The sequence below is a fragment of the Corvus moneduloides genome, chromosome 1, assembly GCF_009650955.1.
Source record: "Corvus moneduloides isolate bCorMon1 chromosome 1, bCorMon1.pri, whole genome shotgun sequence".
NCBI classification, from domain to species: Eukaryota; Metazoa; Chordata; class Aves; order Passeriformes; family Corvidae; genus Corvus; species Corvus moneduloides.
Genome location: NC_045476.1, coordinates 110345138 through 110362610, shown reverse-complemented (window position 1 = coordinate 110362610; position 17473 = coordinate 110345138). Strand labels below are relative to the sequence as shown.

Sequence of the window (17473 nt, the reverse complement as noted above, 5' to 3'; positions counted from 1 at the left end):
AGCAGGTTAACTTGCATCTAACTGAAATCATGACAGCTTTCATACCCACTGAAATACTGCAGCTGTACTTGGAAGAGCCTCAGACAGCTGGCACACCAAGCAGGATTTTTCCCTCTTAGTAACTCTTTTTACCCTGAAAAACGGCAGCCTGAAGTGAACTGGTATTGTCTGAGCAGCTGAAAAGGAGTGGAATTATTCCATTTACTGAAAGATAAGAAAAAAATAAACAATGAGCAGTACTGCCCTCAGATCACATCCCCACCACAAGTCTAAAAACATTAGCTCGTGTCCAAGGCCTTGCAGGTTTCCTGGGCTCTGTGGTGTCCACACAGGTTTCCAGTGCTGGCTCAGCTTCACTCTAACTGGAGCAGAAGCCACCTGTGCTGGTGTGACTGTAGAAGGTTCCCTGCCCAGTGCAGTGAGGTACTGTAAAGCCCTGATGTGTAACACGGGGAACCTTCACCATGGACATAAAGGACTGCTGTACAGGAGGTTGGTTTCCACCTCTAGTCACCATGCCTACACTAGCACTGGGGGGATTCATTTTTATCTCTGTCCCCTCAGTTTAATGAGCCAAGTAGTAATTTTTAAAATCTATGTACTGAAGCCAAGAATTTGACACTTGACCATGTAAAGCTGATTTCTTTCAATTAAAAATAATAGGTAACAATTAAAACATCAACCTGAACCTCAACCAAAAAGGTCTGACCAAGCTTCATCTGTCAAGGTTTTCATTTCTCAGCAAGCAGCTCTTACTCCCAATGCTTCATCTGCACAGGGAAAAATGCCTCATCCAGACCAAACATGGCCTATATCCAACTGCACAAGTTCTCCACAGTGTCCTTTAAAACACTCCAAAGGCAGAAGCCACAGCACCGTGCCCTGTGCCAGAGCGTGGCTGTCGGTCCTTCCTGCCCCTGGGAGACCAGGCACAACCTCAGACCAAGCCCTCGGCGGCTGCCCCACCCTCTCAGGGCGGTGGATATCCACAGCACCCGTCAGGACCGGCCCCTCCCGGGGCACTCTGCCTCTGGCTCAGCATTGGCACTGTCACTGCTGACACAAAGGACGTGCTGCCACGTTTCCCGTGCAGTTTCTCCTGTTGCTGCCTTAGCAGCGTGAGCAAGGTCTGCCAAAGGATTACACTGCACAAACACATGATTTTAACTGGACAGCCCCACTCCCACGCCCTGGAAGAACTGCCCATCCGACCCGCAAGAGTTCTCAGTACGGTCACGAGGGATGCAGCGAGACCACTGGAGGCAGACCAACCACTGAAACTGGGCTACTCAGCACAGGCCTCCCCCTTCCCAAATCCCTCTTGTCTCTGAACACCCTTGTCCAGGAGAGGAACCACAGCTGATCCCTGTCTTGGAGGGGGAAGGGAGCCTTGAGCAAGTCTGTCCTTGTTCATCTACAGCTCAGCAGAGCACCATGGAAGTTTGCAATCCAAGCATTTTGATTTGAGAGATGGGAATACTGCATCCCAGATTTCTGCACCAAGAACGACCACCACTTGCTGACACACAGGAGATTTACCTGGGAGTGCCAATGAGCTCCTGTTGCTGCACACTCCCACTACAGAGAGCCACTGCCTGGTGTTATCCCAGTGCAGGGCCTTGAGGAAGATGGGGGTAGGACATTTCTGCTGACAGCACTGCCTGTAGGAAACAATGTCAGGCACAAAGATGCAGAAGGTGACTGGAAAAAAACTGAAAAAAAACCCCCCAAACCCCTCAATCAAGAAGCCAGAAGAAGAAACCATGAGATCAATGATCAGTACAAGAGAAATGGCCTAGCTCCCATTTGTGCCTTAGTTGGCACCTTACTCAAACTGAGTTTATTTGGGTTTTTCTTACATGGCAAACCCAGATAAACTAAAAAATACTTGAAATTCCTTTTGATGTTCAAACAGTGCATCTGTCCTCCTCTCAGCCTTGTTAAAAAACATGCAGAGAAGTGTGCTCAGTACCTTCACTTGTCACAGTCACGATCCCAAAGCACCTACAGGTAATCCTTTAAAGCATTTCCCACACAGAGACATTACTACACGGCTGCAGAAATGGGTCACGGAATTTCAAGCAGACAATGATCAGAGATCTGTAAGATGTTTAAACATTTGGTTATTTATCTCTGCTAAGTGACAGGGTATTTTAATCAGCTAGATGTAGTCCAACCTCAACAGCAACTGAACCCTGAAATAATCCCATTAACTTGGGCTCTTTTTTTTCCGATCTAAATAAAATGTTAATTAAAACTAACAGGCAGAATCTGAAGGCACTCGGGCAGGGGGAGGTGATGCACATTTTAAATGAGCTTTTCTGTCATACTTTCATATTTTAAGGCAGTCTATCAGTATGTCATAAGTCTACACATAAAGAAATGATTAATCACTTTAAATATCCTTTCCATGCTGGCAGACACAAGGAAGACAAGCCCTTCCCATCAGCATCAGGGAGGAGAGAGTAAGTGGAATACAGAACCAGCTTTTGCCTGCCTCAGACTCCTCTTCCCATCCTACACAACAGAAGGGTCCCGGGGCTGAAACCAGGTCAGAAAACAAGAGCTGCACCAGCTTCCCCAGCAAAGACCAAGGAACCAACAGGAGACTTTGCCAGCAGGAGGGAACTCCATCAGAGCGCCTGAGCCATGGGACAGACTTTGCCCCCTGCTCCTCCACTACCAATTCCAATGAGCCACCTCTGCAGCCTGACCTCTGGCAGTGCAGGGACAAGGGGACGAGCACTAACAAGGCTCTAACAAGTACCCTGCTGTTGTGCTGTCCTAATGAACCCACGGGGCCAGGAACTTGTGCAGCAGCCATCTGGGACATTCAGAGCAGTAAAAAAAAAGTTTCCAAGCCATGCACATGTCTTAGTAATAAACAAACCCCCCCTCTACAGGGTTCCAGACGTTTGCCAGTTTTATTGGCATGAAATCTGCAGGGAAGTGTGGCGAGGAAACAGCCCCACCCAATCCTGATGGGTCCCTGGGGAGGAACAAGTGAAGGGAGAGAACCTGCTGTGGAAAACAGCAAGTGGGAGTAAGGCAGTGCTGCAACCAGGACACGGGAATAAAAGGGATTTCCTGTGAAGAATTCTTATGAAGAAGGTGCAAGATGGAAATGGAAAACAATGAAAATTGCCTGTGAAGAACCAATCTGGGAATTCTGCCAAGAAAGTGGAGGTAGACTGGTGATACAGCTTTTGAAAACCATGGACCAACAGGTGACAATTTACCTCCCTTTCTGCTCAGGAAATCCTGACCAAAAGAGAAATGAACTGAGGTACAGAGCTCAAATTTTTCCTCAGGCAAAGCACACAGGAGGTAATTCAGCAGGATCTCTGGCAGCATCCCCAGACACTGCCCCACAGCAGAAACAGCTCCGTTTAGCACCACTCAGAACAAGGATGCACATTTCCACAAACCCCATATCCTTAGGGACATGATGAAGACTGAATTATTGACACTGCTAACACTGCTGGCATGAGAAAATCCCCCACCAGAGTTCAGCAATAGAGTCCACATCCCTCAGGCTGTAGATCAAATGCTCTTGGGAAATGCTGAGAACAGAGCAAGTCTTTCCCTTCCCCTTTACTTCTTGGGAGTGATTAAATGAAGCAGAAAAGACGGGGATGGATCCATCACACACTGGGTGGAGGAAAAAGGAGAAAGCCGTTTCTCCTCTTTACTGAAGAGGATCTTTAATTGTCACATGTCAGGGGAATTCAGGCACTCTGAAACTCAAAACACTCAAGTCTTCCTTAGGAAAAGCCTCAAACTCTCCCTCAAATTTGCAGGCCTGCACCACTACTGCATTAATAAAGCAACCAGAAGTTGTGTCTCATTTTTCAACATAGAGGTGTTTTACCTTTAAACAACTAGAAAATACCTAAAGGGATCAGATATGATCTTTCATTTCACCGGACTGGTGGAAGAGTACACGAATACAGTGATGGAATTAGATTGGGCCATGTTAATTCCAGACTCCAAACACTGGCATAAAAAGCCCCAATACTCCTCCAGTGAATACTGTGCTCCATTCACAGTCAAGAGGATGACCTGAAGCATCCTCTGGTCTCAACGGAGAGCTGGTCCTGTTCACATCAGGAGCTGCACACATGCTCCAACTATAATTCAACTGTCATTACACTCAGGCAAAAAACAGATGGAAGGGATTTCTGTTCTCTGAACAAAATGCAGGAATCAACTGGACTTCAATGCATATTGCTAAAACGGGAATCATCTGGTCTGGGAGAAGATGAGTCACTTTCAGGTGCTCTGCTTATGGCAGCATGGAGAGCTGCTTTGCTCCCTGCTTCCACACAGCCTGCTGCCAATCCACAGCGCTGTCACCCTGACTAGTCCTCCAGAGATTTTGCCAATTTTGAAAAGAAAAACGGACATGCATGGAAAAATATATAACAAAAAATAGAAACATATATATATTATTTTTAAAATCCACACCAAAAAAAGCAGATGGAAAACACACACCTACAAAAAGTCATAAATCAATCAATCAATCCCACAAAAATCCTCAAGCCTAAAAGAAAAAAACCCCTGCAATTTAAAAAATCAAATCTACCCCTAAAAACCCCAGACACACCACACTTCAAGGCAGAGAGAGATGACTCTGTATCTTAACCACCTCCATGGCCGTACAAAAGCAGGCTCTGGGGAGTAAATAACAACTTTCTGTTTACAAGAGAAGAAAGTGCAGAATAATCTATTTTCCCCAAAAACAGGAGGTGAAAAAAAGGTATCTGCCTAAGGCTCAACTGCTACAGCATCAGGTACCTGACTGGTAAGTGAAAACGTTCTGCTAAAATACATCAAAGATAAGCTACCACAACCATTTCTGCTTCCTCAGGGAAAAAAGGCTTCACACACTTTGGGTTCCGCAGGCTGGAAGAAAGGTGATTTAAGGACGTTGTCCCTGGAAGACACAGAAGGAGATAATGGATCAGTAATTTTAAATGAGAGGAAAGGAAAGCAGTCAATGGACTGCAGGCAGGTTAAAGGCAGTTTGAACTCAAGAGTTTTCTGTAAATCTGACTGAGGTGGATATTCAGACTTACTTCCAGCCAAGATGCCATTTCACATTTGCTGGAGTAACAGATTCCCAAGCAAAAGGGCCACGTGGAAGAATCCAGCAAAACCTCAACTACATGGTCAAAGTACATCTCAAAACGCAGAATTCTTTATAATCATTAAGCAAACCCACTGCCCCTGAAACAGCCACCCAAGTGTAGAGAACTGAAAGAAAAAGTCCACTTTAATTTCAAACTTATTTTTTTAATGTCTCAAAAAGGTCACAAGATTTCTTTCAATCTTATTAATAAATTTTATTTGGACAAGTAGAGAACAACTTGTATCACAACAGCTTTTAAACAACATGATTAAAGACTGCAGCACTCCAAGGAGGCTCTCAGATATGTACAGTATATGAAGAAAAAAGTTGCACCTTCAGAGCCGATCATGATCAAGTTAAAAATACCTGACTTAAAGTACATGTGCTAATAAATTTCCTTTAGGTCATGACCAGCATGAAAATAATTAGGACACAGGTACTCAGCAAAGTTTTCTGCTAATGGGTACAGCAATATGCTGCATTTAAGGATTAAAATCAGATTCTAGTTTAGTGTTAGCACTGAGCCCTTAAGAGAAATCCCAATTTCTACTTTTCCCCATTTACAAACATCAAAGCTATTCCCACTTAAGGGTGTGCCCAGCTGCACACAAATCAAGTCCTTGACTGACAAAAACTTGAGCACTAATACTGGAGGTCTCAGTCCCGGTACAAACTCTTCTCTTGGCCATCCCGCCTATCAGCTGCTACAGAAAACACCTGCTAAGTTAACTCCTCAGGAGAAACAATGCAGGTCTCTGGAAATCACCACATCCTTTCTGCAATGAAAATGATCTGCCAATTCAAGTTTCATTTGTTCAGGAAGACAGAAGATTTAAGGCTTCGGTGGCAAAAGTAATTCTCTGAGCAGTGTTTTTCTAAAGTCAAGCTGACACAGGTATGCTTACTTTTCCTTGACTTAAAATCCCTGGTTATCAGGTTTAGCTAACATCCACCTGTTAAATCTGGCAAGAAATCCCTCCTTCCAAAGAGGTTGTTCTAAATCAACCATTTTAGAAGCATTTGAGGATGGTTTGTTTAATTTTTTTGTTTTAATTATAGCAACATTCAGAACTTAGTAAGTTGATGAAGCAGTGCTCATGGCGTCATCTGCAATTTTGGTACTGGCAGGGTGGATGCTCGCAAAGTACTTGACGTCACTGTCACCATCCATTTGAAGAGCCATAATCGTTTGTTCCACAGCTTCTTGGTGAGAATTGGCAGAATTCAGGAAATACTCTGTAAGAGAAAATGCACAAAACTTACGGGAGGAAAGGACAGCAGATACTTCAATGCCAACCTCAGCATACCCTGTGAGATCCAAAATTTCAGAGGACAGTGTACACTTACAATCCGACTGGAGTATCAGAGCAGGCACACAGGACACTTCCAAATATATCTACGAATTCACCTTAAAAAAACATCATTCCATGTTTCAGAGCACAGTTGCTCTAAAGATGCTGTTCAAGTATTGGATTTCTACGGCTGTTCAGTATAAAAGGGTGACAAATTCCATGGCCAAAGAGGAAGGAAAGGCCTGGAAGCGATTCCAGATGAGAGTGCTTGTATTTGTGGCAGAGGAAAGATACCATCAACCCATGGTGTCTCGGTTTTGAAAGACAGGTGTCTGCTAAGGAAGGCAGAGGCCCCCCCTTGAAGTGGCAGATATAACCCCTTTTCCCTCCAAGTTATTATATTTTGAAATCAAGGGCCTTTAGGCAAAGATGTGGGAAATAGGAATAACAGTTCTTTACTCTATATATATATGTGTATATAACCAGTCAAACAAAACAACAACAACTATGGCAGTAACAGCAATCACAAACCCAGTGCCAGCCTTCTCGGCTGTCAGGCCCTTTCCCCTCGGGTGCAGTTCCGCTCGCAGCCGGCAGGGGCGCTGGCGGCTCCCGGTGAGCAGGGCAGGTGCGATGGTTCCCCCGCGGCTGCAGGGGGCGCTCCGGAGCGAGCTCGGGAAACACGCGGCACTGGTGCCCCGGGATCCCGGGAAGGGATGGGACAAAGGCTTCACAAACCCCTGGGCAGCCGATCCCGGACTCTCAGGAACAGCAGGCTGGAACGGCAGAGACGGACGCAAATCCCGGGTGGCAGGCGAGATGTATCCAGATGGGAGAACCCCACGGAGGCCCAGGCAGGCAGGGCGAGCAGGGCTACAGCGTAGCGGAAGCTCGAAGCAGCAGCGGGGCAGGGCAGCCACAGCCCGGTCTCCAGCAGGGCAGGGAAAGCGGCTTTTGGGGTCCCGGCGTTGCTTCCAGCAGAAAGAAAGAACGGCCAAAAAGAAAGAAGCAGCAGCTCCTTTCTCTGCAGCTTCTCTCTCCGGACGCTCAGAGCGAACTGACCCCACACCCAGGTGTAGACAAAGGAGTAGCCAGGTCCGCCCCACTCCCCTTTTGTCTTTCTTAAGTACAGCTATTTGTCCCCTAGCAACATGCATATGGGAGAAAATTCCTTTAACAGGAAAAAAACCAGACTAAACTAAAACCCCAACATTATCCACTCTGAATTTTTTCCCATACTAACGTGTTACATGAAACTTAACTTTTTTTAACCATATAAATCTATGCATTACCCAAATTATATACAAATATACATGCTGATACTGATACAAGTACAGAGCCATGGGTAGTTCACCCTAAAACAAGGTCCCCTTGAGGTAAGCATCGGGTCTCTCCATCCTTTTGCATCACCCACCAGGTGCAACCTGGTCCCTGAGCAAAAACAACCCCACGGATGGGTTTGTCTTTGCTCAAGGCAGACTTAACTTAAACAGTTTTTCCAAGCATACCTCTCATGTGCACCACTGGAACCTTATCCCCGTCTGTTGTTTGTAGGGGTTCAGATTGGGCAGGGCCTGCTCGGCTGGTGGAACCTCGAGTGTTAACTAACCAGGTGGCTCTTGCTAAATGCACCCCCCAGTTTTTGAAAGTCCTTCCACCCAGTGCCTTCAAGGTGGTTTTAAGCAGTCCATTACACCGCTCAACCTTCCCAGCTGCTGGTGCATGGTAAGGGATGTGGTACACCCACTCAATGCCATGTTCTCTAGCCCAGGTGTTTATAAGGCTGTTCTTGAAATGAGTCCCATTGTCAGACTCGATTCTCTCAGGGGTGCCATGCCTCCAAAGGACTTGCTTTTCCAGGCCCAGGATGGTGTTCCGGGCAGTAGCGTGAGGCACAGGGTAGGTCTCCAGCCATCCAGTGGTGGCTTCTACCATTGTGAGCACATAGCGCTTGCCTTGGCGGGTTTGAGGCAGTGTGATGTAATCAACCTGCCAGGCCTCCCCATACCTGTATTTGGACCATCGCCCACCATACCACAGAGGCTTCACCCGCTTGGCCTGCTTGATCGCAGCGCATGTCTCACAATCATGGATAACCTGGGAGATACTGTCCATGGTTAGATCCACCCCTCGGTCTCGTGCCCACTTATAGGTGGCATCTCTGCCCTGATGACCTGAGGCATCATGGGCCCATCGAGCTAGGAACAATTCTCCTTTATGTTGCCAATCCAAGTCTATCTGGGACACCTCTATTTTCGCAGCCTGATCTACCTGTTTGTTGTTACGATGTTCTTCATTAGCCCGGCTCTTGGGGATGTGAGCATCTACATGACGGACCTTCACGGATAGCTTCTCTACCCGAGTGGCAATGTCTTTCCACTCCTCAGCAGCCCAGATTGGTTTTCCTCTGCGCTGCCAGTTTGCCTTATTCCACCTTTCCAGCCAACCCCACAGAGCATTGGCTACCATCCATGAATCAGTGCAGAGGTAGAGCTTTGGCCACTTCTCTCTTTCAGCTATGTCCAGAGCTAATTGGACAGCTTTGAGCTCAGCAAATTGGCTCGATCCACCTTCTCCTTCAGTAGCCTGTGCAACTTGTCGTGTGGGGCTCCATACAGCGGCTTTCCATTTCCGGCTAGCGCCTACAATTCGGCAGGAACCATCAGTGAAGAGGGCGTATTGTCTTTCACTCTCTGGTAGCTCGTTATATGGTGGGGCTTCTTCGGCACGTGTCACCTGCTCCTCCTCTTCTTCAGAAGATAACCCAAAAGTCTCACCTTCCGGCCAGTTCGTAATTATTTCCAAGATCCCAGGGCGACTTGGGTTTCCAATTCGGGCGCGCTGCGTGATGAGGGCAATCCATTTGCTCCAAGTAGCGTCGGTGGCGTGATGCGTGGAGGGAACCTTTCCTTTGAACATCCACCCCAGCACCGGTAGTCGGGGTGCCAGGAGGAGTTGTGCCTCTGTGCCGATTACTTCTGAGGCAGCCTGGACTCCTTCATAAGCTGCCAGGATTTCCTTCTCTGTGGGAGTGTAGTTGGCTTCAGATCCTCTGTAGCTTCGGCTCCAGAATCCCAGTGGTCGGCCCCGAGTCTCACCAGGCACCTTCTGCCAGAGGCTCCAGGACAGACCATTGTTCCCGGCTGCAGAGTAGAGCACGTTCTTCACCTCTGGTCCTGTCCTGACTGGGCCAAGGGCTACGGCGTGAGCAATTTCCTGTTTGATCTGGGCGAAGGCCTGCTGCTGTTCAGGGCCCCAGTGGAAATCATTCTTCTTGCGGGTAACCAGGTAGAGAGGACTCACGATCTGGCTGTACTCGGGAATGTGCATCCTCCAGAAACCTATAGCACCTAGGAAAGCTTGTGTTTCCTTCTTGTTGGTCGGCGGAGACATTGCTGTGATCTTATTGATGACCTCAATGGGAATCTGACGTCGTCCATCTTGCCACTTTACTCCCAGGAACTGGATCTCTCGGGCAGGTCCCTTGACCTTGCTCTTCTTGATGGCAAAACCAGCTTGCAGGAGAATTTGAATTATTCTCTCTCCTTTCTCAAACACTTCAGTTGCGGTGTTCCCCCACACAATGATGTCATCAATGTACTGCAGATGTTCTGGAGCCTCACCCTTTTCTAGTGCAGTCTGGATCAGTCCATGACAGATGGTGGGACTGTGCTTCCACCCCTGGGGCAGTCAGTTCCAGGTGTACTGCACGCCCCTCCAGGTGAAGGCAAACTGAGGCCTGCACTCTGCTGCCAGAGGAATGGAGAAGAATGCATTGGCAATGTCAATAGTGGCATACCACTTTGCTGCTTTGGACTCCAGCTCGTACTGGAGCTCCAACATGTCTGGCACGGCAGCGCTCAACGGTGGAGTCACTTCATTCAGGGCACGATAGTCCACAGTCAATCTCCATTCCCCGTCAGACTTGCGCACAGGCCAGATGGGGCTGTTGAAGGGTGAGCGGGTCTTGCTGACCACCCCTTGACTCTCCAGCTCGCGGATCATCTTGTGGATGGGGATCACAGCATCTCGATTTGTCCGATACTGCCGGCGGTGCACTGGCGAGGTGGCAATTGGCACTCGTTGCTCTTCCACTTTCAGGAGCCCAACTGCAGAAGGATTCTCAGATAGTCCAGGCAGGGTGTTCAATTGCCTAATGCCCTCTGCCTCCACAGCAGCAATCCCAAATGCCCATCTGAGTCCTTTTGGGTCTTTGTAGTAGCCATTCCGGAGGAAGTCTATGCCCAGAATACACGGGGCCTCTGGGCCGGTCACAATCGGATGCTTTTGCCACTCCTTCCCAGTCAGGCTCACCTCAGCTTCCAAAAGGGTCAACTGCTGTGATCCCCCGGTCACCCCAGCGATGGATACAGGTTCTGCCCCCACATGTCCCAATGGCATTAAAGTACACTGTGCCCCAGTATCAACCAATGCATCATATTTTTGTGGCTCTGATGTGCCAGGCCATCGGATCCACACCGTCCAGAAAACTCGGTTCTCCCGTGCCTCTTCCTGGCTAGAGGCAGGGCCCCTCTAGCCCTGGTTATCATTCTTTCCCTGGGTGTACATGCTCGAGGTACCTTCAAGGGGATCCGACATATCATCCTCCTTTCTGTAATATCTGGCAGCTCGGTCACGGGAGGCTGAGGCTACCTTCACCTTAGTGGAACCGCCTCGGTTAGTGCCTCCCTCCTTGAGTTCACGCACCCGCGCTGCCAGGGCAGAGGTGGGTTTCCCATCCCACCTTCTCATGTCTTCCCCATGCTCACACAGGAAAAAACCACAGCTCAGCTCGTGGGGTGTACCCTCTCTCTCTAGCAGGGCGACGATGGGCTCTGACTTGGGGGCCTGTGACTCGCACTGGTGCCACACTGACCCTCCTCATCTCCTCCCTCATCTCCTCCCTCATCTCCTCCCTCATCTCCTCCCTCATCTCCTCCCTCATTTCCTTCCTCATCTCCTTCATCTCCTCTTTGAGGTCCTGGACCACAGCAGAGACATGAGCTTTTAGCGGGCCATTGATCATGCTGTCATAATGCCTGAGCCTGTTGGCAACAGAGCCCACTGTTTCTCGGGTATTGTCAGCATCAATCGTTGCAATGAAGGTGGTGTATTGCGATGGCCCTAGCCTTGCCAGGTTCCACATCATCTGTCCTGTGCACCTGACCTTATCGGGGTCATTATCATGCTGTCCATCCTTCCCAAAGAGTACCTCTAATATTGCCACCTCTCTTAGCTGTTGGATCCCTTGCTCGAGTGTCTTCCACTGCATTCTATGATGATACTCCTGCATTCTTTCTTTGTGAATGAACCTTTCTCTCACACTCATTAAGAGCCGCTCCCAGAGAGAGAGAGGCCCTGGCTCCCTCACAAATATCTGGTCCACACCTGGGTCCTGGGTCAACGATCCCAGATACCTTGCCTCACCACTATCCAGTTGCACACTTGTGCCCATAAGGTCCCAAACCCGAAGCAGCCAGGTGGTATAAGGCTCACGCCCCCTTCGCACAATGTCGTTTCGCATAGCACGGAGACTGTCGTGCGACAGGGACTCAGTGATGACTTCTGGCTCTGGCTCTCCTGCTGGTTGTGAGGGCCCTGGTTGCCCATCATCATTAACTGGTCGTACTGATTTGGTCTTACACTTCCTCCTTTGCACAGGGGCGACTGCTGCTGGCTGTGGTTGTCCTTGTGGTTCAGCTGAAGCCTGGACGGTTGTAACATCCGTGGGTTCCACTGCTGCACCATCGGACTCACCCTCTTTGGGGCAGGGAGAGGGTTTTTCACTAGCTGAGGAGGTGTATTCCCTTAGCAATTGGCATATCTCCTGGCGCACCTGGCCCATCTCCTGGCACATCTCCTTGCGCACCTGGCCCATCTCCTGGCACATCTCCTTGCGCACCTGGCCCATCTCCTGGCATATCTCCTTGCGCACCTGGCCCATCTCCTGGCATATCCCCTGGCGCACCTGACCCATCTCTTGGCACATCTCCTGCATCCCTTTTGCCAGTACCCCCACCCAGTTTGGGTAGTCCATTTCTGAGGTGGACTGTTGGGCAGTATCAGTCTGTGGGGCGGGATCTCTAGTGTCTGGGGCTGTGGCAGGCTCTGGCTCTGGGGTAGGATCTCTAGTGTCTGGGGCCGTGTCAGGTTCTGGGGTAGGAACTCTACTCTCTGGGGCCATGTCAGGCTCTGGGGCAGGATCAGGCTCTGGGGTAGGAACTCTACTCTCTGGGGCCATGTCAGGTTCTGCGGCAGGATCTCTAGTCTCTGGGGCTGGTGTCTGGGTAGATATCCAAGCCAATCTCAACTTATCCTTGAATGCTAAATAGAGTAGGCCTATCAGCAGCAGATGGTTAGTATTCAGAGGGAATTTAAACCCTTCGAAAATTGATGGGGTGGGCCCAAAGAACTGGTTGAGGGGTTGGGAGAAAACTTCCCCTGGTGTCATTTCCTCACAGAAAGTACCATTGTTAACATAACCCCAAAAACATGTGCTCAGTGTGTGATAGCTGTTTATCCATGTGCCCACATTCCGGAGGAAGTTAAAAACCCATGAATTCCTCACCTTCTCGACCCATAACGCAAGCTGGATAACAGCAATGGTAGCCTTAGTCAGAGGACCCATATTCAAGTAAGGAGCTGCAAAGGGGAAGAATATAGCCACGGCTACATGCCACCCAAACCAGGGTAAACTAGACCACATAGTGCTGCCTAACAAGGTTCCAATATCCAGCACACAAAATAAAGTTATCCAGGAACTGTTATTCCTTTTTCACCTCTATCTCTTAATGCCCTCAGGCCCCACGTTGGGCGCCAAGATCTGTCTCGGTTTTGAAAGACAGGTGTCTGCTAAGGAAGGCAGAGGCCCCCCCTTGAAGTGGCAGATATAACCCCTTTTCCCTCCAAGTTATTATATTTTGAAATCAAGGGCCTTTAGGCAAAGATGTGGGAAATAGGAATAACAGTTCTTTACTCTATATATATATGTGTATATAACCAGTCAAACAAAACAACAACAACTATGGCAGTAACAGCAATCACAAACCCAGTGCCAGCCTTCTCGGCTGTCAGGCCCTTTCCCCTCGGGTGCAGTTCCGCTCGCAGCCGGCAGGGGCGCTGGCGGCTCCCGGTGAGCAGGGCAGGTGCGATGGTTCCCCCGCGGCTGCAGGGGGCGCTCCGGAGCGAGCTCGGGAAACACGCGGCACTGGTGCCCCGGGATCCCGGGAAGGGATGGGACAAAGGCTTCACAAACCCCTGGGCAGCCGATCCCGGACTCTCAGGAACAGCAGGCTGGAACGGCAGAGACGGACGCAAATCCCGGGTGGCAGGCGAGATGTATCCAGATGGGAGAACCCCACGGAGGCCCAGGCAGGCAGGGCGAGCAGGGCTACAGCGTAGCGGAAGCTCGAAGCAGCAGCGGGGCAGGGCAGCCACAGCCCGGTCTCCAGCAGGGCAGGGAAAGCGGCTTTTGGGGTCCCGGCGTTGCTTCCAGCAGAAAGAAAGAACGGCCAAAAAGAAAGAAGCAGCAGCTCCTTTCTCTGCAGCTTCTCTCTCCGGACGCTCAGAGCGAACTGACCCCACACCCAGGTGTAGACAAAGGAGTAGCCAGGCCCGCCCCACTCCCCTTTTGTCTTTCTTAAGTACAGCTATTTGTCCCCTAGCAACATGCATATGGGAGAAAATTCCTTTAACAGGAAAAAAAAACAGACTAAACTAAAACCCCAACACATGGCCATGCCACTCTATTTCATTCCATTTTTGGCCAGCCTTGCCAAATAGTTATCAAATGATAGAGCTAAGATAACACGAAATAAGAGTGGAAGAAGTTCCAATATTCAGACAGTTTTAATGAACTATGGAACACAAGGTGCATAAAAGCAGTGTAACTACAAATGGCTCACAGGAAGGTTAGTTGAGATCTGAGGCTTTAAAAACTCCTGAACTGATTTTTTACATCAGCCTTTCCCAGTCTATCCACCCTCCCGAATCATACACAGAACTCCTCTGAAGCAGGGACTACCTGTGCCATAAGCTTACATAGGCAATGCAGAATGGAGTTTGGGGGGGACATTCGCGTGGGGGACACAAAAACACCAATGCCACTTGAGAGCAGGAAGAACAGTGACACCCTTGGCACAGTTAACAGAGGATAAATCACTGCCCATCAGCTGATCCATCTCAACTGTCTCCATATGCTTCCTCAGAGTCAGCATGCACAAGGCAGTGCCCAGTGCTCACTGTGTTGGCATCCTTGGTGTTGTCCAGCATTTGGGACATTCTGCACTTTTCTACAGCAGTCCTCAAGCCAGTGTATGGTGTTGAGAGTGGAAGTGACCAGAAATGGATGAAGTATTCCAAGTGTGGACACTCTGCTGTTTTACAAAATAGCCTAATACTTCTAATGCTGTTTTCCTTTGGACTCTGAGCACTGCTGACACCTCTAGCACCTGCAATGCACCGGGGATGCTTTCCTAAGCACAGTGTGCAATTCGAGAGTTCCATGTCTTATTTCCCTAAAGAGAATCCACAGAAACTTTCTTCCCACTGCTACCATAAAATATAAACCCCTAACAACAGCCACCTCTTCTCCCCCAGTGAGAAAACAAATGGTGGTTTGTATTTGTGTATTTTTTTTCCTTTCTTACTCTTATTACACAGAACATCAACAACTTTTTTTTTAAACTAAATAAAGGGCACTGTTGAACAACTTCACAGTTGCTAGTTGCTCACTTGTGCTTTCCCATGACACCTCTACAAAGTAGCTCACTCATGGAAAATGACACCAAAAGAACAGGCTGGCATATGAGCAACAACTCATATCCTGAGCATCACACAGGAGCAAGTCGGATACCACAAGAGGGGTCATGGCTTTATGTCAGCCATGGCAATATCTCACACTGAGGAGACTGTAAAAGCAGCAGCCCACCTCTGATCCTGTTTCTTCTTTCCCAGCTGAATTTAGGAAAACTGAGGGACAAGAAACCCCCCTGCAGTCAAGGCCATTGCAACTCCTTCTGCCACTAACCTTTCTCTAAAAGGGTTTGCTTCAATGTTTTTGCGAGCAGGACTCGAACATTTGGAACCTTGTCAGATGCCAAGTGGAGTAAGTGTGGCAACAGATGCTCAGCAAACTGGTCCATGGGCAGGCAGTCATCTTCAATGATAGTCTGGCAAGAACACAAAGGCAATTTCATTAGATTTCAGCACAGGGAAGATGGAATCCCAACATATAATCAGAGCTAACAGATCCTACTACCTTCATAGCTAGACAGCAGGTACTATCCACAAAGTTTTAAAATACAGTACAGAACTTTCTAGCACAAACCCAGACACAATGAAGCAAACTAGAATTGAGGAAATTCAGGCTCAGTTAGAAACCCACTTATTTTGTATGAAATCTTTTTTCCTTTTTAAATCAGTGTACCACTTGAAAACAGGAGAGAAAAGTAGACCTTTACAATCCTTCTCACAATTAATTTAGTCTTTGTTTAAACTAGATACTATATTAAGACAAAAATGGTTCATGTCAATGAACACCTCTTATACCCAAAGATGTTTCTCTAAATAAGCTCAAAGCTCACATTTCTCCCAACATTTCAAAGAGCTGCCCACCTGGGCAGCAGCCATGGTGGCTCCCAGTCTGCATCTCTACTACAGCCTCCAAATGTGACCACTCCCTTGGGATCCCAGCTAGTTTCAGCTCCTGTTTGTTTTGTTGACCAAGCTGCACAAGCTGGCTAAAGAGGTACAGGCAGCACCTACTGATTGATTTCTAAAGATTTATTACATAAATCTCACTTCATGCTGAGCAACAAAGCAGCTCCACAACTCAGAGATTATTTTGCTGCCCTTGTGCTCTACATTCAGTATCAGATTTGATGACCTGGTGCTAATATGCTGAGCTAAAGATGCAGTCAAGCTCATCTATGGAGAAACAGAGAAAAAAGCAGCCATGAAACTATTCCCTTGGAAACAAAGCTCTCAAATATTCACCAACATAGTGTCAGACAGCTGAAGAGTTCCAGTCCCCTTAATTGTGATCACCACCACGCCACAAAGAAAAAGAAGAACAACAAAACAAAAGAATATAAATGAAAAGACATTTCACCTGGCAAATAAAGACAAAAGTCTGCCGACCAGACCACTTGTGGCATCTACAGAACTTTTCAACAAGTTCATTCATGAGGTCTACCACAAAGGTTGGTGTGGAAGCCATGTACAGCTTTTTTACCATTTCACTAACCTTGAGGAAACGAGAAGAAAAAAACCAGTAAATACAAATATTACTCCTGCCCACAAACATGCCCAAGTCTGACACCCGCCATTTCTTTAGATTGCTTTACCAGCTTGTAGGAAATCCAGCGGACAGAGGACACTTTGTCTGCACAGAGGCTGAAAGCAATAGGGCGCAGGTAGTCGTAGATGTCCCTGGCACTGTACAGGTCTAGAAGCAAGATCAGCTGCCTGCAAGATGGAAGAAGAACCAAAGAGAGTACATCACAATAAGAAAAAAGGCAGCTTAACTGAGTATCATCATTCATATATCAACACTTTTCAAATATGAACTATGGCCATAATGAAGTTACTGGGAAGCAAAATCTTCTATTTTTCAGTGCCATCAGCTTGACTATGGGTCACTTGCAAATATTAAGATGCCACTTATTCACAATAATGACAATACAGCTCCTAGGAACTTTTAAGCAAGGACAACATGTGGAAGAGGATAAGGGTCATCTATTAATCAAAAATTAAATTAAGAATATCACTATAAAACATCTATTACATGATTTTCACATTTTTAAATATCCATAACAATAAAAATAATAATTCAGAAAACCACATACTCAGCCAGCTCAGCACGGAAACGCCAGTTCCTGCTGTTATCAGTCACCAGGAATTCCTGAAGCTGATAAAGATACTCTCGTCTTTTGTCAACATGAAGAAGCTGTAACAGTAAATACAAACTTACACAAAGAACTACAGGCTACAATTACCAGACAGAATAAGAGCTTTAAATACAACTAACGAAACACTTTCTTTTATTTAA

The 17473-nt window shown here is 47.7% G+C and overlaps 1 protein-coding gene across 11 annotated transcripts in view; it reads right to left on the bottom strand.

Annotated features, from left to right (window-relative positions):
• Window positions 1-5324: 5324 nt before the first annotated feature.
• The window catches only part of PPP4R1 (protein phosphatase 4 regulatory subunit 1), a 72906-nt gene continuing 60757 nt past the window's right edge, over window positions 5325-17473 (bottom strand). For all 11 annotated transcript variants that reach the window (XM_032121921.1, XM_032121943.1, XM_032121935.1 and 8 more), the window contains 5 exons: window positions 17271-17371; window positions 16770-16890; window positions 16535-16669; window positions 15452-15593; window positions 5325-6367 (listed from right to left, as the gene is read on the bottom strand). In XM_032121921.1, the coding sequence (XP_031977812.1) occupies window positions 6204-6367; window positions 15452-15593; window positions 16535-16669; window positions 16770-16890; window positions 17271-17371 (663 nt within the window). In that variant the 3' untranslated portion in view covers window positions 5325-6203. The remainder of the gene's footprint in view (window positions 6368-15451; window positions 15594-16534; window positions 16670-16769; window positions 16891-17270; window positions 17372-17473) is intronic.